At 62.7% G+C, this 25,108-nt stretch overlaps 1 protein-coding gene across 1 annotated transcript in view; it reads right to left on the bottom strand.

The window, feature by feature from the left end:
- The window catches only part of HSPG2 (heparan sulfate proteoglycan 2), a 71,767-nt gene that overhangs the window by 12,042 nt on the left and 34,617 nt on the right, over positions 1-25,108 (bottom strand). Inside the window, exons 25-83 of the mRNA XM_071575452.1 lie at positions 24,878-24,996; positions 24,691-24,802; positions 24,477-24,590; positions 24,272-24,399; positions 24,109-24,195; positions 23,973-24,022; positions 23,796-23,884; positions 23,577-23,717; positions 23,295-23,486; positions 22,304-22,396; positions 22,143-22,223; positions 21,833-22,063; positions 20,727-20,840; positions 20,514-20,641; positions 20,347-20,433; positions 17,521-17,747; positions 16,831-16,941; positions 16,648-16,748; positions 15,569-15,749; positions 14,642-14,701; positions 14,344-14,466; positions 14,118-14,258; positions 13,049-13,191; positions 12,828-12,963; positions 12,597-12,742; positions 12,376-12,514; positions 12,144-12,298; positions 11,900-12,038; positions 11,626-11,780; positions 11,074-11,212; positions 10,721-10,878; positions 10,280-10,418; positions 10,048-10,199; positions 9,813-9,951; positions 9,584-9,735; positions 9,360-9,498; positions 9,125-9,276; positions 8,902-9,040; positions 8,669-8,820; positions 8,447-8,585; positions 8,214-8,357; positions 8,005-8,139; positions 7,361-7,542; positions 7,091-7,283; positions 6,831-7,010; positions 4,905-5,165; positions 3,991-4,186; positions 3,814-3,911; positions 3,045-3,311; positions 2,856-2,968; positions 2,627-2,774; positions 2,427-2,543; positions 2,085-2,169; positions 1,858-2,002; positions 1,678-1,777; positions 1,484-1,593; positions 1,302-1,410; positions 1,122-1,220; positions 379-600 (exon numbers count right to left, since the gene is read on the bottom strand). Of these exons, the coding sequence (XP_071431553.1) occupies positions 379-600; positions 1,122-1,220; positions 1,302-1,410; positions 1,484-1,593; positions 1,678-1,777; positions 1,858-2,002; positions 2,085-2,169; positions 2,427-2,543; positions 2,627-2,774; positions 2,856-2,968; positions 3,045-3,311; positions 3,814-3,911; positions 3,991-4,186; positions 4,905-5,165; positions 6,831-7,010; positions 7,091-7,283; positions 7,361-7,542; positions 8,005-8,139; positions 8,214-8,357; positions 8,447-8,585; positions 8,669-8,820; positions 8,902-9,040; positions 9,125-9,276; positions 9,360-9,498; positions 9,584-9,735; positions 9,813-9,951; positions 10,048-10,199; positions 10,280-10,418; positions 10,721-10,878; positions 11,074-11,212; positions 11,626-11,780; positions 11,900-12,038; positions 12,144-12,298; positions 12,376-12,514; positions 12,597-12,742; positions 12,828-12,963; positions 13,049-13,191; positions 14,118-14,258; positions 14,344-14,466; positions 14,642-14,701; positions 15,569-15,749; positions 16,648-16,748; positions 16,831-16,941; positions 17,521-17,747; positions 20,347-20,433; positions 20,514-20,641; positions 20,727-20,840; positions 21,833-22,063; positions 22,143-22,223; positions 22,304-22,396; positions 23,295-23,486; positions 23,577-23,717; positions 23,796-23,884; positions 23,973-24,022; positions 24,109-24,195; positions 24,272-24,399; positions 24,477-24,590; positions 24,691-24,802; positions 24,878-24,996 (8,227 nt within the window). The remainder of the gene's footprint in view (positions 1-378; positions 601-1,121; positions 1,221-1,301; positions 1,411-1,483; positions 1,594-1,677; positions 1,778-1,857; positions 2,003-2,084; positions 2,170-2,426; positions 2,544-2,626; positions 2,775-2,855; positions 2,969-3,044; positions 3,312-3,813; positions 3,912-3,990; positions 4,187-4,904; positions 5,166-6,830; positions 7,011-7,090; positions 7,284-7,360; positions 7,543-8,004; positions 8,140-8,213; positions 8,358-8,446; positions 8,586-8,668; positions 8,821-8,901; positions 9,041-9,124; positions 9,277-9,359; positions 9,499-9,583; positions 9,736-9,812; positions 9,952-10,047; positions 10,200-10,279; positions 10,419-10,720; positions 10,879-11,073; positions 11,213-11,625; positions 11,781-11,899; positions 12,039-12,143; positions 12,299-12,375; positions 12,515-12,596; positions 12,743-12,827; positions 12,964-13,048; positions 13,192-14,117; positions 14,259-14,343; positions 14,467-14,641; positions 14,702-15,568; positions 15,750-16,647; positions 16,749-16,830; positions 16,942-17,520; positions 17,748-20,346; positions 20,434-20,513; positions 20,642-20,726; positions 20,841-21,832; positions 22,064-22,142; positions 22,224-22,303; positions 22,397-23,294; positions 23,487-23,576; positions 23,718-23,795; positions 23,885-23,972; positions 24,023-24,108; positions 24,196-24,271; positions 24,400-24,476; positions 24,591-24,690; positions 24,803-24,877; positions 24,997-25,108) is intronic.

Raw genomic sequence — 25,108 nt, 5'->3', positions numbered from 1 at the left:
TGCCAGTGACACCAAGGGACCTCAGTGAAGTGGTGCCAGGAGACCCAAGTGACACCAGGGAACCTCTGGGACCCTGGGAACCCAGTGATGCCAAGAGACCCCCCCAGTGACAACACGGGAGGGGCCTGACTGATGACCAGGGACCCTGACAGCACCTGGGACCCCAATGACCCCAAGGGACACCAGTGTTGCCAGGGCATCCCAGTGATGCTTGGGGACCCCAATGACTCCAAGTGACACCAGTGACACTTGGGGACCCCAGTGGTGCCAGGAACCCCCCCTGCAGCTCAAGGACCCTGGTAACACCCTGTCACCCCCTACCCTTGGGGTGCCCAGGGCCACCACGCCCTGCAGTGCCCTTGTCCCTGTGCCACCCACCAGAGCCCAGCTCGTAGCGGAACTCGAGGTGGCCCCCGACCATGGCCAAGGCCACAAAGTCCTCGACAGGGGCGGCTTTGCCGGCGCTGAAGAGCAGGAGCCCGTCGGGTGCCAGCGGCAGGAACTCGGCCTCCACACGCAGCTCGTGGTGCACGTTGGTGAGGGGCGGGTACGACACGAAGGCTCCGTCCTCGTCGAAGGACGGCACGTTCACAGCCTCCCCTGCACACCTCGAGTCAGGGCCCTGGCTGGGACCCCCATCTCCACCCCAAAGTGGGACCCCATCCTCCATCCCCCACCTCCATCCCAGAGTGGGACCCCAACACCTCCATCCCCCACCTCCATCCCAGGGTGGGACCCCAACACCTCCATTCCCTTGGTGGGATCTCATCATACATCCTCAACCTTCTGCAGGGTGGGACCCCAACACCTCCAACCCCATGGTGGGACCCCATCATCCACTCTAAGGTAGTCCCAGCCCTGGGCCCATCTCCCTGGGATGTCCCCTACCCCATGCCTTTTTCCCTAAGGTGGTCCCCAGACATGGTCACATCTCTGTAGATCCCCATTCTGTGCCCACGTCCCCAGGGTGGTCCCAACCCATGCCCATCTCCCTGGGGCCATTCCTACACAATGCTCATGTCCCCAGGGTCATCCCAGCCATGTCCCCATGTCTCCAGGGCAATCCCCACCCTGTCCCATGTCCCAGGACAGTGCCAGCCCCGTGTCCCCATGTCACTCACCCTCAGTGCACCTCTCCCCACTCTTGCCCAGGTGGCAGCGACAGGTGTAGCCCTGCCCGTCCGGTCGGTTGACACAGGTGGCATCAGGCCCACAGGCCTCTGTGGGGTGACAAACCTTGAGCATCCAACTTGGGAGGGGCCTCAGGGTGACATCCCCCCAGCAGATGTGGTGTCACCTACCTGGGTGACAATGCAGAGCCTGTGAGTACTCGCAGTTGCTGCCAGTGAAGCCGTGGGGACATTGGCACATGTAGGTGCCACTCTCGTCATCCTGGCACACGCCACCGTTCTGGGGAGAGGGTGACATGGGTGTCAGTGGTGGGTGGTAATGGGGGGGCACCTCTCACCCCCTCCAATCTCACCTGACACGGCCGGTCCTGGCAGGTGGGACAGTTGGTGACACCGTGCGCCTGCAGATCCATGTCCCCAAAGGCCACCTCCTCCCCTTGGATGCGGAGCTGACGCACGCAGCCTGGCAGGGATGGGCATGGGCACAATTGTCACATGATGTCCAGCTCCATCCCAACCCTGGTGCCCCCCAAAACCCACCACTCACCCATGAACCCCTGGCTGAGCCCCGTCTTGGCCACGGCGCCCATGTCGGGGTACCCGCCCAGGTACAGCTCCTCGTTCAGATCCAGCCCTTGGAACTTCCCCTGCGGGCACAAGCACATGGGCACCACCTCCACCACCCAGACCCCCACCCAGTACGTGTCACCACCCCCCAAAATATTACCTGGGAGGTGCCATTAACGGGGGGGTGCCCGTCCAGTGCCAGCGAGCCCCAGGTGAGGTTGCGGAGCAGCCGCACGGTGTGGTACTGGCCCAGCCGCAGCGCCATGGGGTGACGGATGGTGGCCATGCCCGAACCAGCATCAAACCTGGGGGTTTGGGGTATGAGGATGTGGGTGGGTGCTGGCACACACCTCCCCCTGCCCCAGAGCACCCGCTCATGGGTCTCACCTAAATTCGGGGCGGCCGCCCACCAAGCCAAAGGAGATGAAGTCAGCGCCGCTGTTCTTCCGCTGCCCGTTGTAGAGGAGAAGCCCTGAGGGGTGGCAAGGGGGTAAGGCAGGAGGGTCCCCACTCCGGGGCGGGGGTCATGTCCTAGAGGACCTCAAAATCCTCCCAGGATGGAGGAGAAACCCCCCATAAAGTGGAGAAACTCAGATGGAAAAAGGAGATAAAGGAGGGCAAAGGGAGGATGAAGGGAGGGGAGGGAGGAGGAAACAATGGAGGGGACATGGAGGGAGACATGGGACACATGTAGGGGACACAGGACACATATGGGGGACACGGGCTCACCATCAGCAGCATCGGGTCGGAAGCTGATGAGGATCTCAAACCTCTTGTAGGCATCCTTGATGGTGGGCAGGGGGAGGAAGGAGCGGGGCGACTGCCCGAAATAGGGGACCAGGTGCTCTGCTGGGATGGGGAGGGTCAGGAGGGGTGTGGGTACATCACCCCCACCCTGCCCATCCCTCTGCCCACCCACCCATCCTCACCCTGGACCTTGAGCACGTAGTAAGCCGTCTGCTGGCCGCGGTGGTTGCCGGCGGTGCAGGTGTAGACGCCGCCATCCTCGGGGCGCACGGCCGGCACCGTCAGCACGTTCCCCTCCACCCTGGCACCCGCCGGCAGCTCCCCGTCCAGCTGTGGCACAGCGGGTGGTAGGTCAGCACCCACAGGGTGCCCCCCACCTCGCACTCACATCCCCACACTACCCCATCTCACCTTGCTCCAGGTGATCTCCGGCACCGGGAAGCCGGATGCCAAGCATGGCAGAACAGCCGCTGACCCCACAGACACCTCCTTCACCTCCGGCTGCCCGGCGATCTGGGGGGCGGCTGGGGACGCACGGAGGGGTCACCACCACTGCGGTGACACCTGGGCATGTCCCCCAGCCCCGTGTGCCCCGCTCACCTTGCACGTGGAGGATGACGTGGGACTGGACGGTGCCCACGGCGTTGGTGGCGGTGCAGCGGTACTGCCCCGCGTCCGCCCGCTCCACGCGCTCGATGCTGAGGGTCCCGGCGCGGAGCTGCACCCCGGGCCGGATGCGGCCCCCCACTTTGCTCCAGGTGACGTGGGGACGGGGCTCACCCAGGCCCAGGCACTCCAGCTCCACAGCTGTGCCCACCAGCACTGTCTGCACGGCCGTCCGGATGTTGATCAGGGCCCTGGGAAGAGCTTGGGGACACAGAGGGGGTTTGGGGTGACCCCTGGCACAGGGAGGCCCTGCAGTCCAGGGTGCCACCAGAGGAGTGGGAAATGGGGAGAAATGGGGTGCTCGAGGGGATGGGGGACCATTAGGAATGGGGATGAGGAGAGATTGGGGGTATTGAGGTGCTCATGGGTGTAGGAAGATATTGAGAGTGTTGGGGTGCTCATGAGGATGGAGAGATATAGAGGGTATCAGGGTGATCGGGGCACAGGGAGAGATGGGGGGCACCGAGTTGTTCATGGCTGTGGAGAGAGATTGAGGGTGTCGGGGTGTCCACAGGCATGGGGAGAGGTGGGGGGTACTGGGGTGCCTGTGGGCATGGGGACAGATTTGGGGTATCAGGGTGTACCCATGGGCATAGGGAGCCTGTGGGTGCAGGGAAATGGAAGGTACTGGGGTGCCCCTGGGTGTGAGGAGATGTGGGTGCAGGTCAGGGAGTGCCCATGTCCCTGGTGCCACAGTGCCTACCCTGGACAGTGAGGGTGACCTTGTCCTCCGCCTGCCCGCCCGGGGCGCTGGCACGGCACACGTACACACCCTGTGCCCCCCATGCAAGCTCTGGTATCCTGCGGGGACACAGCCGGGGTGAGGGACCCCACGGGGGTCCAGGGGGGTCCCACCCACCTCCACATACCCCCTCCTTACCGCAGCACCCCGTCCCGCACGCTGTGGGTGGGGGGCAGCTCCCCACCCTCCTTCAGCCACTCCACACGTGCCCGGGGGTCTCCGGACACGGCGCAGGCGAACTCGGCGGTGCCGCCCACCCCCTTGATGAGGCTGCCTGGGGTCACCCGCACTGCCAAGGCACCACCACTGATGTCCACACCTTCACCAGCGTCACCTGGCGGGGAGGGAGAACATTGATGCTACCAAGTGGCACTGGGATAAACTGGGTGGGATGCAGAGCCTTGATGGTACCCGGCAGCACTGGCATCACCCGGGAGGGATGCAGAGCCCAGGTGGTACCCAGCACCACTGGGATCACCCAGGTGGGATGCAGAGCCTTGATGGTACCCAGCAGCACTGGTACCACCTGGGAGGGATGCAGAACCCAGGTGGTACCCATGCAGCACTGGCATGACCCAGGAGGGATGCAGAGTACTCAGGAGCACTGCGATCACTTGTGGAGGATGCAGAGCCAGGATGGTACCTGGTGGCTCCAGCATCACCAGGGCTGGATGCACAGCCCCAATGTACCCAGTGGCACTCACACCACCCAGACAGGATGCAGACCCCAGATGGTACCCCATGGCACTGACATCACCCAGGTGGGATACAAAGCCCCAGTGGTACTTGGCAGCACTAGGATCACCCAGGCAGGATGCTGAGCCACGATGGTACCTGGTGGCACTGCCATCACCTGGGCAGGATGTGGAGCCCCAGTGGTACCCAGTGGCACTCCCATCACCCAGGCAGGATGCAGAACCCTGATGGTACCCGGCAGCACTGGGATCACCTGGGCAGGATGCAGGATCCCAGTGGTACCTGGTAGCAATGGGATCATCCATCCAGGAAGCAGAGCCCCAGTGGTACCTGGTACCCAGTCACGGGGGGCTCACCGTGGATGGCCACGCGGGCGAAGGCCTCGGCGGTGCCGACGCGGTTGGTGACGAGGCAGCGGTAGGTGCCGGCGTCGGCGGGCGCCGCGGGGCTGATGCGCAGGAGGCCGGCGCGGTGCACCACACGCACCGACAGGCTCCCGTTCACCTTGTCCCAGGTGTAGTGCAGCGGGGGGGTGCCATGGGCCAGGCACTGCACCTGCAGAGCGTCCCCTACACCCACTGCTGTGTCCTCCGGGAGCACCGTGGCGTACGGAGGAGCTGCGGGAAGGACGGAGCGTCAGCAGGGATGGCGCCAGAATGGTCAGCGGAGCAAGGAGGGTGTCGGGGGATAGAGGTGGGTGTGTGCGGGGATGGATGAGAGTGGGATGGATCCGTGAGGAAGTGATGGATGGAGTTTGAGAGGAGATGGAGATATGGATGGCTGGGATGGATGGATGGATGGATGGATGGATGGATGGATGGATGGATGGATGGATGGATGGAGGGATGGGGGATGGATGGATGGATGGGGATGGATGGAGGGATGGATGGATGGATGGATGGATGGATGGATGGATGGATGGATGGATGGATGGATGGATGGATGGGGGATGGATGGAGGGATGGATGGATGGATGGATGGATGGACGGATGGACGAGTTTGCCAGGAGATGGTGACATGGGTATGTGCTGGGATGGACAAGATGGAGCACAGAACAGAATCACAGAATATGCTGGGCTAGAAGGGACCCACAGGGATCATTGAGTCCAGCTCCTGGCCCAGTGCAGCACACCCAAAGAATCCCACCATGGGCCTGAAAGTGTTGACAAATCCATGTGGAAGAGATGGATGGATGGATGGATGGATGGATGGATGGATGGATGGATGGATGGATGGATGGATGGATGGCTGGCTTGAAGATTGACAGAGGCAGAAGGAAGATGGTGAACTGGGTGTGTGCTGGGATGGATGAGATGGATGATTCATCAGGAATGGATGGATGTGGGAGTTAGGAAATGGAAGGCAGGATGTGAGCTGGGACAGCTGAGTGAGGGATGAATATACCAGGAAGGGTTGGATGGACAAGTCTAAGGGGAGATTGAGAGATGGGTGTGTGCTGGGATAGATGACATGGATGGATGTTTAAGGAAGGGATGGATGAAAGGGTGTGAGAGGAAACAGAGAGATGGGCTTATGCTGAGATGGACCAGAGATGGGTGTATGCACAAGGAAGTGACAGATGGAGGAGTGTGAGAGGAGATGGAGAGATGGATGTCAGTTGGGATGGATGAGGAATGGATGAATCCAGCAGGAAGGGATGGGTGGAGGAGTGTGAGAGAAAATGGAGAGATGGGTTTCAGCTGGGGTTATGAGAGATGGGTGAATCCACAGGGAAGAGATGGATGGAGGAGTAAGCAGATGGAGAGACAGGTGTATGCTGGGGTGAATGTGATGGATGGATCCATGAGGAAGATATGAAAAGAGTCAGAGTGATGGGTATGAGCTGAGATGGATGTGCCATGGATGGATCCACGAATAGGGGATGGATGGATGGATGGATGAATGGATGGGTGGGTGGGTGGGTGGGTGGGTGGGTGGGTGGATGGATGGATGGGTGGCTGGCTGGCTGGCTGGATGGGTGGGTGGATGAATGAGCGAGCAGAAGTGGAAATGGATGTGCACAAGGATGGGACAAGCAGGTGTACACATCCACGGGAAGGGCTGGGTGATGGAGCATGAGAGGAGGTGAAGAGGAGGAGGGTGAGTGCTGGGATGGAGCAAGGATGGTCCCACAAGGAGGGGCTGGATGTGAGGGCAGGAGTGGTGATGGAGACGGGCACATGCAGAGGAAGGACAGAGAGGAGCCGAGGATGGGTGGTGGCAGCGATGAAGGTGGGAGGAGGGACCCAGGGACACCCACCCCCCCAGCACCCCCTCCTTACTCTCCACGTCGAGGGTGACAAAGACCTCGGTAGAGCCGACGGGGCTGGTGGCATTGCAGATGTACTGGCCCGAGTCCTGCTGCGCGGCACGAGGGATCACCAGGGTCCCGTTGACCACACGGTGCTGCCAGGGCAGGGGTGCCCGCAGCTTCGACCACTCGATCCGTGGCGCTGGATCACCTACGGCCACACCAGTGCCCATCACCATCAGGCGCTGCCCAGGGCACCCCTTCTCCCCCTGCCCTCCCTCCCACCCGTACCTCTGGCCGTGCAGTGCAGCGTGGCCGTGTCCCCGGCCACCACAGTGACGGTGGCAGGCGCGGTGACCTCGGGGGCATTGGGGTGCTGCTGTGCTGACTCCACGGTGACGTCCACCCGTGCCAGCGCTGAGCCCAGCGCGCTGTGCGCCGTGCACACGTATGTCCCGGCGTGCTCCGGCTTGGCTGGTGAGAGCTGGAGGGGGACACAGGGTAGGGGGTGAGCAGCGGGGACCCCTCAGTGCCCCATAGCACCCTGGGGTGCCCCCTCACCTGCAGGATGGCCTGGCTGTCCATGTGCAGCAGTGTTTGGTGCTCCACCTTCTGCCGGGAGCCCAGCCGGCTCCAGCGCACCAGCGGCCGCGGCTCGCCCCGGCCGAGGCACTCCACGCTCAGGGATTTGCCCTCTCTCACTGTCACAGGGCCTGGTGGCATCACCGACACTGTGGGGGCACCTGGACAAGGAGGGAGACATCGGTGTGGGGTTGGGGACACCACCATGAAGGATGGCCATGGGGCACCATCACTCTGGGGGCACCAAGAGCATGGGGAGGGCATGAGCATGTGGGTGGGGATGGGGACAGCATCAACCCAGGGGCATCAGGAGCACATGAGGGATGTGGGGATGGGGACACCACTGTCCCAGGGGCATCTGGAGCACATGGAGGACACAGGGATGAGGACACATCATCCCAGCTACTTCTAGAGCCCATGAAGGACACCAGCATGGAGACAGGAATAGGAATGCCACAAATCTGGGGGTACCTGGAGAACATGGGGCTGGGGACACCACCACCCCAGGGACACCTGGAGCCCATGAGAGACACCAATGTGAGGATGTCAATGGGGATACCATCACTCTTGGGGCAACTGGAGCACATGAGGACAGGGACAGGGCCACCATGGCCACCTCATACCTTGCACCACGAGGTTGACAACACTGCTGGCAACGCCAAAGCGGTTGGAGGCCACGCAGTGGTAGGCGCCCTGGTTGCCCACGTGGGCGCCGGTGATGGAGATGACCGAGCCATTGGCGCTGATCTTCACGTTGTCTGGGCAAGGAGGAGCCATCAGAACCATGGCCACCCTGGGGACTGTGCCAGGGCGACCCTGGGGACCATCATACCTTGGAAGTGTTGGCCAGGTCCCATCCGCCAGGTGACGTTGACGGGCCGGGCGCCATCGTGGATGCGGCACTTGAAAGCGGCATCTTCCCCCGGTGCCACCGCCATGCTGTGCGGGTCGATGGAGATGATGGGGCTCTGCAGACCTGAGGGGCAAAGGGACAGGGACACCACGAGGTCACCCATGTCACCCACCTTCCCCCAGCATCCTCCCCTGTCCCAGGACCACACTCACGGTAGCTGGAACTGTCCCGGGAGGTGATGGTGACGGTGACAGTGGCCTCGCGGGAGACGCTGCCCATGTCTGCCCGGCACACGTACTCCCCCGAATCGGCCACCGAGAGCTGCGACAGCCGCAGGCGGGACCCCGAAATCTGGGGGTGGCACAACATGAGGTGGTGGCATTAAGTGGCCACTGACAGCCACCGTCCTCCACCCCACAGGTGTCCCCACCTACCTGATGCTTGGCCGGGAGGGATCCCCCGCGCTTGTACCAGGTGATGGTGGCCTGTCCCTGCCCGGCCACCAGGCAGTCCAGGTCCAGGGTCTGCCCCTCGGTGACAGAGGACGCCGAGGACTCGATGCGGATGGGCGGTGTGATGGCAGCAGCTGGACGGGCAGGGTTAGGGGTGACTGTCCCCAGTAGTCCCCAACCCAGGTGGGGACCCACCCCCAGAGAGTGGCACTCACAGTGGGATGGGTTGGCTCCATCATCGATGGTGACGATGAGGGACGTCTCCTGTGTGACACCGCCCGATGTCACCCGGCACACGTACTCCCCCGAATCAGCTGCTGTCACCTGCGGGATGCGCAGGCGGCTGCCCGACACCTTGGAGGGGACAATTTGGGGACAAGTCAGTACGGCAAAGCAGGAGATGGGACAAACCCAGGGTGGCCCCGGCCTGTGCCCTACCTGGTGACCAGCAGGCAGGGACCCCCCACGCTTGTACCACGTCACGGTGGTGGGGCCGGACCCGGCCACCACACAGTTGAGGTCCAGGGTCTGGCCCTCGGCGATGGCTGAGGACGAGGACTCGATGCGGAGGGGCTGGGAGACACCAGAGGCTGGAGGGGACAGGGAAAGGGGACGTTTATCACTGAGGTGACATCCGACTGTCCCCAAGCTCTGCCCTCTGGCTGGCACTCACGGTAATAGGTGCCGGCGCTGCTGGGCACGGTGACAATGACAGATGCCTCCTGTGTGACGCTCCCCAGGGTCACCCGGCACACGTACTCCCCAGAATCCGCCACTGCCACCTGGGCGAGGCGCAGGCGGGTCCCCGACACCTGGGGAGGTGACACGTTGGGGACACATCAGTGTGTGTCACAGGGCTGTACTCTGTGGGGTGATGCCACCTCCCCTGTGTCCCACCTGGCTGTTGGGGGGCAGGGCCCCCCCGCGCCGGTACCAGGTGACGTGGGGGTGGCCCTGTCCTGCCACCATGCAGTTGAGGTCCAGGGTCTGTCCCTCGGTGACAGCAGCAGATGAGGTCTCAATCCTCACTGGTGGTGTGACACCGACAGCTGGGGGTGGCAATGCAGTCAGAGGGGACACCGCTGTGTCTCCACCATGTTCCCATGTCACCTCCCACCACCAGTACCGTAAGAGGAGCCGGCACCAGTCTGGATGGTGACGATGAGGGACGTCTCATGTGTGACACTGCCTGATGTCACCCGGCACACGTACTCCCCCGAATCGGCCGCTGTCACCTGCGGGATGCGCAGGCGGGTGCCTGACACCTGGAGGGGGGTGACACACGTGAGAATGGGGACACAAACCCCTTATCACCCCCAAAATCCCTTTTCCACCCCAAAACACTCCTCAGTGTCCCCTACCTGGTGCTTGGCTGGGAGGGCCCCCTCACGCTTGTACCAGGTGACAGTGGCCTGTCCCTGCCCGGCCACGATGCAGTTGAGGTCCAGGGTCTGTCCCTCGGCCACAGAGGAGGACGAGGACTCGATGCGCAATGGGGGGGTGACGCCAGCGGCTGGGGACAGAGACAGGAGGGTCACCCCTGGCACTGTGGCACTGTCCCCTGGTTCCTTGTCACCTCCTGTCCCCACTCACGGTAGGTGCTGGCCCCACTGGGCTGGATGGTCACCACAATGGAGATCTCCTTGGTGGTGGCCCCGCTGGTCACCCGGCAAACGTACTCGCCCGAGTCGGCCGCTGTCACCTGCAGCAGTCGCAGCCGGGAGCCTGACACCTGTGGGGAGGGGACACGGGTGTCACCAGGGCCATCAGCACTGGCACAGGGCCACCTGGAATTGCACAAGGCCACTTGAGCCTGCACAGGACACTCAGGCTTGAATGGGCCACCTGGGCTTATATGGGGTCATTTGGGCTTCCATGGGCCACCTGGAGTTCTATAGGGTCACCTGGGCCTGTGTAGTGTCACTTGGGCTTCCATGGGGTCACCTGGGTTTGTGTGGGGCCACCTGAGTTTGCACAGAACTGTGGGTCACCCCCACCCTTCCCCCTTGGTGACAGCCCCTCTGTGTCCCCTACCTGGTGCTTGGCTGGGAGGGTCCCCCCGCGCTTGTACCAGGTGACAGTGGCCTGTGCGGGGCTGGCGATGACACAGTTGAGGTCCAGGGTCTGTCCCTCAGCCACGGGCGATGACAAGGACGATGACTCGATGCGCAGGGGGGTGGTGCTGCCCGGGGCTGGGGACCAAGATGAGTTAGAGACCATGGCCACTACCATGCGTGACCCCTCAGGGGACACTGGGAGCCTGGGAGTCTGGGACGGGCATGCACAGGGATGTCGTTTCCAGGGAGTGATTCATCCCAATCCCAGAAGACCACTGGGGCACTGTCACCCACCCATGGTAACCTCCCGTGTCCCCTGTCCCCACTCACTGTAGGTGCCAGCCCCGCTGGGCTGGATGGTCACCATGACGGAGGTTTCCTTGGTGGTGGCCCCGCTGGTCACCCGGCACACGTACTCGCCCGAGTCGGCCGCCGTCACCTGCAGCAGCCGCAGCCGGGAGCCCGACACCTGTGGGGAGGGGACATGGGGGTCACCAGGGCTACTTAGGCTTCCAAGGGGCTGCTGGGGCTTGTGTGGGGCCATTTAGGCTTCCATGAGGCCATGTGGATTTGAATGGGCCAAGAGAGCTTGTATGAGCCACCTGGGCTTGAATGGAAACACCAGGGCTTGCATAGGGCCACCTGAGGTTAAATGGGGCCACCTGACCCTGCATGGACCACCTGGACTTGCATGGGCCATGTGGGCTTCCAGGTGCAACATAGCCTTGTATGGGTCACCAAGGCTTATCTGGGGCTTTCTGATCTTTTATGGGGTAGCTTAGGCTTGCCCAGCTGACCTTGCATGTACCCGTTGAGCTTGCACAGAGCTGTGGGTCAATCCTATTCACCCCCTTGGTGGCATCCCCCCTCTGTGTCCCCTACCTGGTGCTTGGCTGGGAGGGACCCCCCACGCTTGTACCAGGTGACAGTGGCCTGTGCGGGGCCACTGGCGATGACACAGTTGAGGTCCAGGGTCTGTCCCTCGACCACGGTGGAGGACGGGGAGTCGATGCGCAGGGGGGTGGTGTTGCCTGGGGCTGGAGACCGAGACAGGAGGGTGACATTGGTGACCACAGTGGGGCACATGAGCTATGGGTCAGTGCTGTGGCACACAGGGATGCCCCGCTGGTACTGCCACCCTCCTGTCCCCACTCACGGTAGGCGCCGGCCCCGCTGGGCTGGATGGTCACCATGACAGCGCTCTCCCTGGTGGTGGCCCCGCTGGTCACCCGGCACACGTACTCGCCCGAGTCGGCTGCTGTCACCTGCAGCAGCCGCAGCCGGGAGCCCGACACCTGCGGGGAGGGGACACGGGAGTCACCAGGGTCAACTGGACTCACACAGGGCTGTGCATCAACCTCGGCCACACCCCTTGGTGACACCCCGTCTGAGTCCCCTACCTGGTGCTTGGCTGGGAGGGACCCCCCGCGCTTGTACCAGGTGACAGTGGCCTGTCCCTGCCCGGTCACCACGCAGTTGAGGTCCAGGGTCTGTCCCTCAGCCACGGTGGATGAGGATGCCTCAATCCGCACAGGGACACCTGAAGCAGCTGGTCCTGTGGGGGAGGACAGAGCTGTGACGACCCGTTGGGGACCAGGATGTCCCCAACAGTGTCACCAAGCCTGATCTCACCATAGGATGAACCAGCTGTGGCCACAACGGTGACGGTGACAGAGGCCTCTCGGACAGTGCTCCCCAGGCTCGCCCGGCACACGTACTCCCCTGAGTCAGCTGCTGTGACATGAGGGACACGGAGCCGGGACCCCGAGACCTGCGGGTGAGGACACACACGGGTGTCACACAGCAGGGGACACAGCACGATTTGAGGTGCTGCCCACCCTGCTGTGCCCTACCTGGTGCCCAGCGGGCAGGGAGCCCCCACGCTTGTACCACACCACGGTGGCAGAGCCAGGTCCTGCCACCACACAGTCCAGGTCCAGGGTCTGTCCCTCAGTGACGGATGGGGACGAGGACTCAATGCGGACGGGTGGCGCCACTCCTGAGGGGAGCAAAAGGGGCACACGGGTGGGTTGTAGCCCGCCAGAAACATCCCCAAACCCCACTGGCATCCACCACCCTCTCACCTGGCACCACGGCCACCTCGATGGCGGCGCGGGCCGTGCCGGCGGCGCTGGTGCCCACGCAGAGGTACACGCCGCCGTCGGCCACTGTCACAGCAGGGATGACCAGTGTGGCGATGTCACCGTGCTCGGCGCGTGACTGCGGCACCAGGGTGGGTGTAAGCATCACCCACGGTGCACCCACACCCCTCCCGGCACACCTAGGGGTGCTGTGCCCCTCTCACCTGAGGTGGCAGTGTGCCCCCCTGCTTCTCCCAGGTGATGGTGGCAGTGGGGGACCCCGAGACCCGGCAGTAGAGCCGCACCGTGGAGCCCTCCTGCACCTCCGTCCGCTCCGGGCTCACCTGCACCTGCGGCGTGCCGGCGGCTGCGGGAACTGGGGGTCAGGTGGTGCTGGGGGTGGGGGACATGGGGAAGGTGGGGGTGACAGGGGTGATGGGGACAATGGGGGTGACATAAGTGATGCAGACAATGGGATGATGGGGGTGATGGGGACAATGGGACAATGGGGGTGACATGAGTGAGGCAGATGGTGAAGATGACGGGGCAATGGGATATGGGGGTGATGGGGACAATGGGGACAATGGGATGAGGGGGTGATGGGGACAATGGGATGATGGGGGTGATGGGGACAATGGGATGATGGGGATGATGGAGATGACGGGGATGATGAGGGAATGGGGACAATGGGAGCAACAGGGACGATGGGGATGACATGAGTGATGATGATGATGGGGATGACAGGATGGTGGGGATGACAGGGATGATGGGGATGATGGGGGTGACAGAGATGATGCAGATGATGAGGATGATGGGGACAATGGAATTATGTGGGATGATGGGATGATGGAGAAGAGGGGTATGATGGGATATGAAGGGCAAGAAGGGGATGATGGGAACAATGGGAGTGACAGGGATGATGGGGATGATGATATGATGGGATGATGGGGGTGAGGGGGGTGATGGCGACTATGAAGACAATGCGGGGTGACAGAGATGATGGTGACAGTAATGATGGGATGATGAGGATGAGGGGACTGGACAATGGGGATGACAGGGATGATGCAGGTCATGATGCAGGGATGATGGAGATGGGGATGATGGAGACAACAGGGTGACAGGGATGATGGGGATGGGGATGATGGAGACGATGGGGATAGGGATGATGGAGATGATGGAGATACTGTGGATGGCAATGATGGAGACAACAGGATGACAGGGATGATGGGAATGATGGACTTGGGAGATGACAGGGACAAGAGGGGTGCTGGGGACGGTGGGGACGCCGCTCACCTTGCACGTGCAGGTAGGCCCGTGCCGTGTGCTGCCCGGCGCTGCTGCGTGCCTGGCACTCGTAGTGCCCCTCATCGGCGGGTTCCACGGCACCGAACCGCAGCATCCCGCCCTGGACCACGGCCTGCGGTGGCAGTGCGCCTGCGGGGACACGGCCTGGCGTCACCCCCTGTCACTGTGTCCCCACACCTAGGGGCAGTGTCCCCTATCCCCTGCAGGCACCTACCGAGCCACTCGAGGGTGGGCGGGGGGCTGCCGGTGCCCACGCAGCGGAACTCGGCCGGCTGCCCCGGTGCCACGCTCAGCTGCGCCGGCTCCACGCTGGCGGTGGGGGCGGCGGCGGTGCCGGCTGCGGTGAGACCCGGGGGGGGCTCAGGGCTCGCCGGGCCCCCCCCGGGGCTGGTGGGGCGGTGGAAAGCGGGGGCGGCGTGGCACAGCTGGCAGTGGGGTGCGTGGTGGAGCCCCAGCATGCAGCAAGTGGGGGCAGCGTGAGGACCCCCTGGGAGCTCCCCATGGTGACTTACCCGGTCTGTGCTCCTCCATAAACTCCACAGGGCCGTAAAACATCTGAGTCTTTGAGGCTGCTGCAAGAGGGTGTGGGTGTCAGCGGAGAGTGAGCATTGCCCTGGTGTCCTGGCACCAAACCTGCCACCACCCCAGTGTCTGGGCACCGAACCTTCCACCTCCCTGGTGTCCTGTCACCGAACCTGCCACCTCCCCAGTGTCTGGGCAGTGAATGTGTCCATCACCTTGGTGTCTGGGCACTAACCATGTCCATCACCTTGGCATCCAAGCACCAACTGAGCCCGCCATCCCAGTACCATGAGTGCCCACTCCCAATTGCCAGAGCCTGTGGGTCCCCATTGTTGTGGCATCAGGACCCACAGATGCCCATCCCTGTGGTGTCAGGACCCACAGGTGCCCATCCCCATGGGTTAAGACCCACAGATGCCCATCCCTGTGGTATCAGAGCCCATGGGTGCTCATCCCCATGGGTCAGAACCTACAGATGCCCATCCCTGTGGTGTCAGAGCCCACAGATGCCCATCCCTGGGGTGTCAGAGCCCACAGATGCCCATCCCTGTGGTATCAGGACACATTGTCAAGACCCATAAATGCTCATCCCCATGGTGTCAGGACCCACAGGTACCCATCCCTGTGGTGTCAGAACCTACAAATGCCCATCCCTGTGGTGTCAGGACCCACAGATGCCCATCCCTGTGGCGTCAGGACCCACGGGTGCCCATCCCCTTGGTAACAGAGCCCAGAGATGCCCATCCCTGTGGTGTCAGAACCTACAAATGCCCATCTCTGTGGTGTCAGGACACACGGGTGCCCATCCCTGTGGTGTCAGAACCTACAAATGCTCATCTCTGTGGTGTCAGGACCCACAGGTACCCATCCCCATGGCATCAGGACCCCCCGGTGCCCGTGCCCGCGGCGGGGCTGACCCTGCACGTAGAGCGTGGCGGTGCCCTGGTCCATGTCCAGCATGTTGGAGCCGGTGCACACGTAGACGCCGGCGTCCTGCGGCCGCACCCCGCGCAGAGTCAGGATCCCGTTGAAGTCCACGGCGCCCGCGGGCAGCGTCCCGTGGTTCTGCCGCGTCCACACCAGGGTGTAGGCGGGAGACTGGTGGGGAGACACGTGGGCAGGCTTGAGGCCACTGGGGTGGGCACACGAGGGGGGCACACGCCCATCTGGGCAAGCACTGGGGAGAGGTGGGTACCCGGGGGTGCCCCTGAGGGCTGTACAGGGGGTACCCAGGGGTGTCCCCGAGAGCCATATAGGGGGCACCTGGGGGTGTCCCTGTGCCCTGGATGCCCCTGTGGGCACATCCCTGAGTGTCCCTCTGGGCATATCATTGGGTGTGTCTCTGCTCTGTGGGATCAGATGGGTACCCCGGGGTGTTCCAATGCCCTGGGTGTCCCTGTGGGTACATCCCTGAGTGTGTCTATGCTCTGTAGGACCAGGTGGGTACCCCAGGGTGTCCGTGGGCCCTGGATGCCCCCATGGTCACAACCCTGAGTGTGTCTCTGCTCTGTGGGATCAGATGGGTACCCAGGGGTGTTCCAATGTCCTGGGTGTCCCTCATGGGTACACCCCAGCTGTCACTCTGCTCTGTGGGACCAGGTAGGTACCCAGGGCGTCCAGCAGGGTTACACAGGGACCAAAGGGTGTCAGAAGGGTTCATATGGGCACCCAGGGGTGTCCCTGTGCACCCTGGATATTCCCCTGGGCATCCAGAGAAGTTCACACGTCCTGCATATCCCCACAGGCACCCAGGGGTGTTCCCATGCCCTGAATGGCTCCACGGGCACCCCAGAGTGTCACTTTAACTGTCATGACCCTGTGGGCACCCAGAGACATCCCCCCGGGCACCCAGGGGTGCTCCTGTGCTCTGAATGTGCCCCTGGGCACTGAGGGGTCTCCCCATGCCCTGCATGTCCCCATGGGCACCCAAGGGTGTCCCCATGCCCTTCATGTCTCCATGCACACCCAAGGGTGTCCTGCAGCCCCCTCCCCTCACCTTGCTCTTGGCAGTGCAGACGAAGGTGACGTCGGCCCCGGGCTGCACCCGCTGCACCCGCTTCTCCTCCACGGTGACAGTGATGGGCTTGTCGGGGGTCTCTGCACCAGACAGAGGGACAGCTGAGCCCACCCTGTCCCCTCCAACCCCGTGCGTCTCCCCTCCTTGGTGACAATGCCCTACCGGTGACGATGACCTCTGCTCGGCTGGCGTTGCTGTGCCGGAGGTTGCGGCAGGAGCACACGTAGACCCCGGCCTCGGAGGGCTGGATGCTGGGGAAGTGCAGCTCCTCACCTGGGGGTACATGCAGGTGGCATCTCCATGCACACCCCTCAGGGACACACAGGTGGTACCCCACACACACCCCTCAGGGACACACAGGTGGCACTCCATGCACACCCCTTAGGGACATGCAAGTGGCACCCCCACACACACTCTCGGGGACACACCGGTGGCACCCCATGCACCCCCCTCAGGGACTCACAGGTGGCACCCCATGCACACCCCTCAGGGACTCACAGGTGGTACCCCACACACACCCCCTTCGGGGACATGCAGGTGGCACCCCCACACACACCCCTAAGGGACACCACACAGGTGGCATCCTGACACACCCCCCTCGGGGACACGCAGGTGGCACCCCACCCACACTCTTGGGGACACACAGGTGGCACACGCACACACATCCCTTGGGGACACCACACAGGTGGCACCCCCACGTGCACCCCTTGGGGACACACAGGTGTCACCTCCATGTACACCCCTTGGGAACACACATGTGGCACTCCCACGCACGCCCATCAGGGACATCATACAGGTGTCACCCCATGCACACCCTCGGGGACGCCCCAGTGCCCCCCGATGCCCCCATACCTTGCCGGCGGCTCTGGGCGCCCTCGGGCAGGGGTCTGCCATCCTCCCGGCCCCAGTGGTAGTAGAGGGGGGGGTCCCCGGTGGCCTGGCAGCGCAGGGTGACCGCGCTGCCCTGTGGCACTGCCGTGCGTGGCGGGTACACCCGCACAGCCAGGGCAGGCGGGGGGCCCACGGGGACACAGCCCTCCCCACGCACCGTGGGGTTACCCCGGTACCCGGGGGCACAGCTGTGGGCACACAGGGCAGTGGGTTAGGGGTGTATTGGGGGTGCTGGGTGGGGGTGCTGGGAGATTTGGGGGGCAGCACGTTGGGGTACGTGGGGTGGGGATTGGGGTGGGTGTGTGGATGAGTATGTTGGGGTGAGTGTATGAGGGTGGGTGTGCTGGGGTGTATTGGGGTGAGTATATTGGGGTACATGGGGTGGGTGTATATTCGGGTGGGTGTATTGGGGTGAGTGTATCAGGGTGGGTGTGCTAGGCTGGGTGTATTGGGGTGGATATGGGGTGAGCATATTGGGGTACAGGAGATGGGTATATTGGGGTGGGTGTGCTGGTGTGGGTGTATTGGGGTGTATATGGGGTGAGTATATTGGGGTACATGGGGTGGGTATATTGGGGTGGGTGTGCTGGGGTGGGTGTATTTGGGTGAGTGTATACTGGGGTGGGTGTGCTGGGGTGGGTATACTGGGGTGTATTGGGGTGAGTATTGGGGTACCTGGGGTGGGTGTATTGGGGTGGGTGTATTGGAGTGGGTGCATATTGGGGTGGGTGTGTTGGGGTGTATAAGGGGATGAGCATACTGGGGTACATGGGGTGACTATATTGGGGTGCGTGTGCTGGGGTGGGTGTATTGGGGTGTATATGGGGCCAGTATATTGGGGTGGGCATACTGGGGTGGGTATATTGGGGTACCTACATGAGGGTGAGCACATTGGGGTGCATATATTGGGCTGGGCATACTGGGTGGGTATATTGGGGTGCCCACATGGGGGCAGCATATTGGGGTGCATAGATTTGGGTGAGCACATCGGGGTGGAGATATTGGGGTGCTTATGGAGGTGAGTCCAAGCACATAGGGAGATGAATCTATTGGGGTGCATATATTGGGGTGAACCTCTTGGGGTGGGTAAATTGGGATGGGGCTATTGGGGTGCATCTGTTTGGGTGAGCACATCAGGGTGGGTAAATTGGGATGGGGCTATTGGGGTGCATCTGTTTGGGTGAGCACATCAGGGTGGGTGTATATTGGGGTGCACACATGGGGATGAGCCAATCAGAGTGGGTGTACTGGAATGAGAATATTGGGGTGCACACATGGGGTGAACACACTGGGTGGGTGTATGGGTGTGGGTGTGCTGGGGCTGTATATGGGGTGGGTATATTGGGCTGAGCACATCAGGGTGCGTATATCGGGACGGGTGTAGTGAGGTGGGTGTATCATGGTGACTGTACCAGGGTGGGTATAAGAGTGAGCACTTTGGGGTGGGCATGTTGGGGTGAGGCCATTGGATTGAGCAGGTATAGTGGGGTGGGTGTATTGGGGTGCAGATAAGAAGGGTGAGCCCTTTAGGATGTGTAGATTGGGGTGAGCTCACAGGGGTGAACACTCTGGGGTGGGTGCATTGGGGTGGGTGTATTGGGGTGAGCACTTTGGGGTGGGTGTACTGGGGTGGGTGTATTGGGGTGGGTGTATTGGGGTGACTGTATCAAGGTTGATGTAAAGGGGAGCACTTTAGGGTTGGTATATCAGGGAGCATTTTGGGGTGAGACTGTTAGGGGTGAGTATGTCAGGGTGGGTATATTGGGGTGAGCACTTTGGGGTGGGTATATTGGGGTGGCTGTATCAAGATTGGTGTAAGGGTGAGGACTTTGGGGTTGGTATATCAGAGAGCATTTTGGGGTGGGTCTGACAGGGTGGATATATCAGAGTGGGTGTATTGGGGTGAACACTTTGAGGTGGCTATACTGGCATGCATAAATTGGGGTGAGCATATTGGGGTGCATCTACCAGGGTGAGTATGTAGATGCCCGTTAGGATAAACCCATTGGGGTGAGCTCACAGGGGTGAGTATGGGGTGAGCACATCAGGGTGGGTATAGCAGGAGTACATTGGGGTGAGTATATTGGGGTGAGCACATCAGGGTGTACGTTGGGGTGGGTATATTAGGGTAGGTGTATCAGGGTGAGCACATCAGGGTGGGATTTTGGGGATGGGTATGATGGGGTGAGTCCATGGAGGTGATTCTGGGAATATGGGGATGGGCCCATGGGGGTGGGTATAACAGGGTGGGTAAATGGGGGTGAACCTACTGGGGTGGGGTTTTGGGGATGGGTATATGGGGGTCAGTCCATGGGGATGGGTTTTTGGGGTGGGTATGTTGCTATGAGCCTATGGGATTGGATCTATGGGGGTGAGCCCATGGGAGTGAGTCTATGGGAGAGGGTATATAGGGGTGGGTTATGGGTGTGGGGTTTGGGGTGAGTATATGAGGTGAGTCCATGAAGGTGGGTATATGGGGGTGGGTTAGGGGGGTGGGTGAGCCCATGGAGGTGGGTATATGGGGGTGGGTTAGGGGGGTGGGTGAGCCCATGGAGGTGGGTATATGGGGGTGGGTTAGGGGGGTGGGTGAGTCCATGGAGGTGGGTATATGGGGGTGGGTTAGGGGGGTGGGTGAGCCCATGGAGGTGGGTATATGGGGGTGGGTTAGGGGGGTGGGTGAGCTCATGGAGGTGGGTATATGGGGGTGGGTTAGGGGGGTGGGTGAGCCCATGGAGGTGGGTATATGGGGTGGGTTAGGGGGTGGGTTTGGGGTGCCAACAGCCTCACCGCTCACAGTACTGGCCGGCATAGCCTGGCTCGCAGGCGGTGCAGCGGTACCCACCGCCCCCCAAACTCTCACAGGTCCTGGAGAACCTGCAGGGACACGGCAAGGTGGGGGCACATCCCTTGGCAGCCCCCCCAGCCCAGCCCCCCAGCCCGGCGCTGGCACCCACTGGTTCTCGGGGTTCGGGAGGGGGCAGGCGCAGGGCTGGCAGTCCTCGGGGGTCCCGGCCGTGGCGTCCCCGTAGAACCCGGGGGCACACTGGTCACAGAAGTCCCCTGCAGTGTTGTGCAGACATCCCTGGGGTGGGGAGCACAGGGTGAGGGGGTCAGGGCCCGGGTGACACCCTGACCCCCCCCAAAACATGCCAGGTGTAGGGTCTTACAGAGCAGGCGCCGCTCTCGGGGTGGCAGCTCTCGGAGTGGCCGTTGCACTCGCACAGCTCACAGTGCCCCAGGTACAGCCCCCCGCCGGTGCGGGTGTACCCGGGGGCACAGTCCTGTGGGCAGAGCTCAGTCAGGGACCCCCAAACACAGCGGGGGTGATGGGGAGGATGGGAGGGGCATGGAGGATGCTGGACATGATGGGGGAATGGAGGGGTTGATGGAGGGATGATGGAGGGAGTGGTGGGGTGATGGGGGGTGATGGGGGGTGATGATGGGGAGGACACCAGGGAGGTGATGGGGGGTGATGATGTGATGATAGGGGGCATTCCAAGGAGGTGATGGGGGGTGATGATGGGGTATGATGAGGGGGGGGGGATGCCAGGGAAGTGAGGGGGCGTGATGGGGTATGATGAGGGGGCAATGCCAAGGAGGTGATGGGGGGTGATGGGATGCTGGAAATGCTGAGGGGGTCCTGAGGGCAATGCTGGGGGTAATGCTGGGAAGTGTTGGGCAATGACGGGGATGTTGGGGAGGACAATGGGGGCATGGTGGGGGTGATGAGGGGATGATGGGGGTGATGGAGAGATGATGAAGGGACGGTGGTGGATGGAGGGGTGCTGGGGGTGAAGGGGAATAACTGGGGTGCTGGGGGATGATGGGCGAGCATGGGAGAGTGATGGAGGATGAGGGGGGGATGACAGGGGTGTAATGGGGGTGACAGGGAGATGCTGAAGGGGGTGATGGAGGGTGATGGGGGTGACAGTGGAGGTGATGGGGGGATGCTGGGGATGCTGGAGGGTGATGGGGAGATGCTGGAGGGGGTGATGGAGGGCGATGGGGGTGACACTGGGGTTGATAGGGGGATGCTGGAGGGTGATGGGGAGATGATGCGGGTGATGTTGGGAGAGGGATAAGATGATGGGCATGATGAGGGTGATACTGGGGCAGAGGACAGGGACATGACTAGTGATACTGGGAGGGGTGATGGGCGTGGTTATGGGGTGGATACTGGAGTGGAGGATGGGGAGATGATTGGGATGCAGTGGTGACACCAGAAGGATGCTGTAGTGACACCAGAGGCGTGCTGGGGTGACACTGGACTCACCTGGCAGGACAGCCCGTGGTAGCCGGGGGGGCAGCGACACTCCTCCACCTCGGGGGCAGGGGGCAGGCCGGGCTGGGGGGGCATGGCAACGTCCATGGCCACGTCGGCGATGCCAGCTGAGGCCGTGCTCGTGGAGTAGGTGGCCCGGATCAGGATCTCATCCAGGTCTGCCAGGGCCATCAGCAGGTGCTCCCGCGTCGCTGGCTGCCCATCCGGCCGCTGCCAGTATTGCTGAGGGAACAGGGGGTCAGGGGGCACATGCCCTGGGGGACAGGGACATAGGGGACAAAAGCCACCCGTGCCCTCCTACCTCCCGGAAAATGATCTCGAAGGCCTGGGGGGTCCGTGGGGGCAGGTCAGGCTGATAGGCCACCAGCGTGATGTCGTTGCCCTGTGGGTGTGGGGTCAGGGGGTTAGGGGGGTCCTGGTGTCACCTGTGCCCCTGCCCACCCCACCCCGGCTCCCCCATACCGTGATCTGGACGTCGGCGTCGGGCAGGGGGGCACCGTGGCCCCCCGGGGTGTAGGTCAGGGTGTAGCGCAGCCGCCCACCGTAGGAGCCCACCTGAACAGGGAGATGGAAGGGGATGGGAATGGGATGGGAATGGAAAAGGGAAGGGCATGGGATGGGAAAAGGAAGAGGAAGGGATGGCATAAGGATGGGAAAGGGAAAGAGAAAGGGAAGGAAAAGGGAAAGGGATGGGAAAGGGGAAGGGATAGGATGGGAAAGACGAAGGGAAAAAAAAGGGAAAGGGATGGGAAAAGGGAAGGGATAGGATGGGAAAGGGAAGGGGAAGGGGAAGGATTGGTATAACGATGAGGAAGGGAAAGGGGAAGGGGTGGGATGGGATAGTCATGGAGAAGGGATGGGATGGGAAGAGGAAGAGGATGGAGATGATGGGGACAGTGATGGGGATGGCAAAGGTGATGAGAGGAATTAGGGAAGAGGAAGGGGATGAGAAAAGGGAAAGGGGAAAGTGGAAAAGGGGAAAGGAAAAGGATAGGGATGGGGAGGGGAAGAAAATGGAGAGGGGTATGGGATAGGAGGGGAGGGGATGGGATGGGGAAAGGGAAGAGGAAAAGAATGGGGATGATGATGATGATGATGGGGACAGGGGGTGGGATGAGACAGGGATGAGAAAGGCAAAAAAGATGGGAAAAGGGGAAAAGGAAAAGGAAAAGGGGCAAAGGGGCAAAAGGCAAGGTGAAAGGAGGGAAGGGGAAAAGAGGAAACAGGGATGGGAAAGGGGAAAAGGGAGAAGAAACAAAGAAGGAAAAAGGAATAAAGAAGAAGGAGAAATAAAGAGAGAAAAGGCAGAAGGAAAGAGGAGAGATGAGGAGTCTGTGCCCACCTCCCCTCTGACAGCACCCAGGGGTGCCACAGGGAGGGGGTGCAGCCTCTGGCTGGCTGGGCACTCCCACGGTCACCACCGTGCCCCCAGGGTGGGGGGTCACCACTTTACCTTGTCCCCCTGGTAGGGGGGTGGCAGCTGCCAGTAGTAGGAGTCGGGGGGCAGCTCCCTGAAGTGCTCATAGGTCAGGCGGGGCTGGGGGGTGCCCGGCTGGACCCCAAAGCCGCTGCCCACACGGGTGCTGCGCTGCCGGTTCACCAGGGCGAACCCCTGGGCATCCCCCGGCGTGAAGGGCGTCCGGATCTGCGGGGTGGGGGGGTGAGCGGGGTCAGGGACACTCGGGGACCCCCTGGGGCACCCCGGGAGCACCCTGGGGACACGGGGGACACTCACAGTGCCGCGGGCATAGGCAGTGCTGGCGCAGTGCTGCACGATGCCCATGCAGAAGCAGGGCAGGCACCCGGCCGGCTCGTCCCCGCTCAGGTGGAAGTGGTGGGGACGGCAGGTGGCACACTGGGGACCTTCCACGTTGGCCTAGGGAGGGACATGGGGGGGGTGGTGACATCGTCCTGTCACCCCTCCCGAGGCTGGGGGGGGGCACTCACGGCTCACCTTGCAGCGGCACTGCCCGTTGGCATCGCAGCCCTCGCCGGTGCTGCCGCGTGGGTCACACTGGCACTGCCCACCAGGGACACCAGGCACTGGAGGGGGGAACACACAGTCAGACATGACCTGACCACCCAGTGCCACCATGGGGACACCACCTTGCCCTTGTCCCATGACACTCACCTTGGCACGGCTGTCCCCGCAGGGGGTCCCCCACGAACCCAGGCAAGCACCTATGGAGGGCACACCCCAAAAGAGAGCAGTGAGTGGGGGGTTCACCCCAAAACCACACTTCACCCCACCCTGGTGCCCCCGTCACCTCTCGCAGAGGCGCCCGCTGTGCCCTGGGGCGCAGGCGCTGCAGGTGGGCTGCCCATCTGTGTCCTCAAAGCAGATCTTGGTCACCCTGCAGAGGGGACAAAGGGGTGGTGACATCCTGCTGGTGCCCCCAGGGATGTGGGAGAGCAGTGGGTGGCACCTACTGGGTGTCCCCATGGGGCCCATGGCAGGGACAGGGCCGGCAGTCACCCGGGGTGCCCCGGGTGGCATCGCCGTAGTAGCCAGGTTGGCACTTGTCACACTGGGGTCCCTCGGTGTGATCCCGGCAACCCTGTAAAGAAAAGGGCTGATGGCATGGGGGTCCCTGGCATGGGGACCCTCAGGGTGCCCCCGGCTGTCCCAGCTCACCTGGCAGACACCGGTGTCGGGGTGGCACTCGCTGGCGTGGCCGTGGCACTGGCACGGCTCGCAGGTGCCCAGGTAGAGCCCGGCGCTGCTGCGGGTGTAGCCGGTGTCACAGTCCTAGAGGGGACAAGGTGCCAGCAGGTGGGACACAGCTCAGCATGACCACAGCAGTGGGGAAGGGACCCCGAGGGGCATGGGGGGACCCTGAGGGTCTCACCTGGCAGGAGGCACCGCGGTACCCGGGTGGGCAGGCACAATCCTCCACCTCCAGCGCGGGCGGGCGGCCAGTGGCGTGTGGCACTGCCACGTCCAGGCTGACATCGGCCAGGCTGTGGGGCCAGAGGGGATGTCACCACCGCCCTGCCACCCTCCATGTCCCCTCCCAGCCCCTCCAGGGTACCCACCTGCTCTCCTCCGGCTGCTCTGAGTAGGATGCCCGGATCATGAACAGGTCCACGTCGGCCAGGGCCATCAGGAGGTGCTCGCGGGTGGCATCGTGCCCGTCCGCGCGGCGCCAGGCACCCTGTGGCACACCGGGGTGATGTGGGTGCTGCCATCCCCCACTGTGCACAGCCCAACCCCCGAGGCTCCCAGAGTGCCCCCCCATGGCACCCAGTCTGATCCCAGGGGTACCC

Source organism: Pithys albifrons, chromosome 22 (genome assembly GCF_047495875.1).
Source record: "Pithys albifrons albifrons isolate INPA30051 chromosome 22, PitAlb_v1, whole genome shotgun sequence".
NCBI lineage: Eukaryota > Metazoa > Chordata > Aves > Passeriformes > Thamnophilidae > Pithys > Pithys albifrons.
This window is presented reverse-complemented; position numbering and strand designations above follow the sequence as displayed.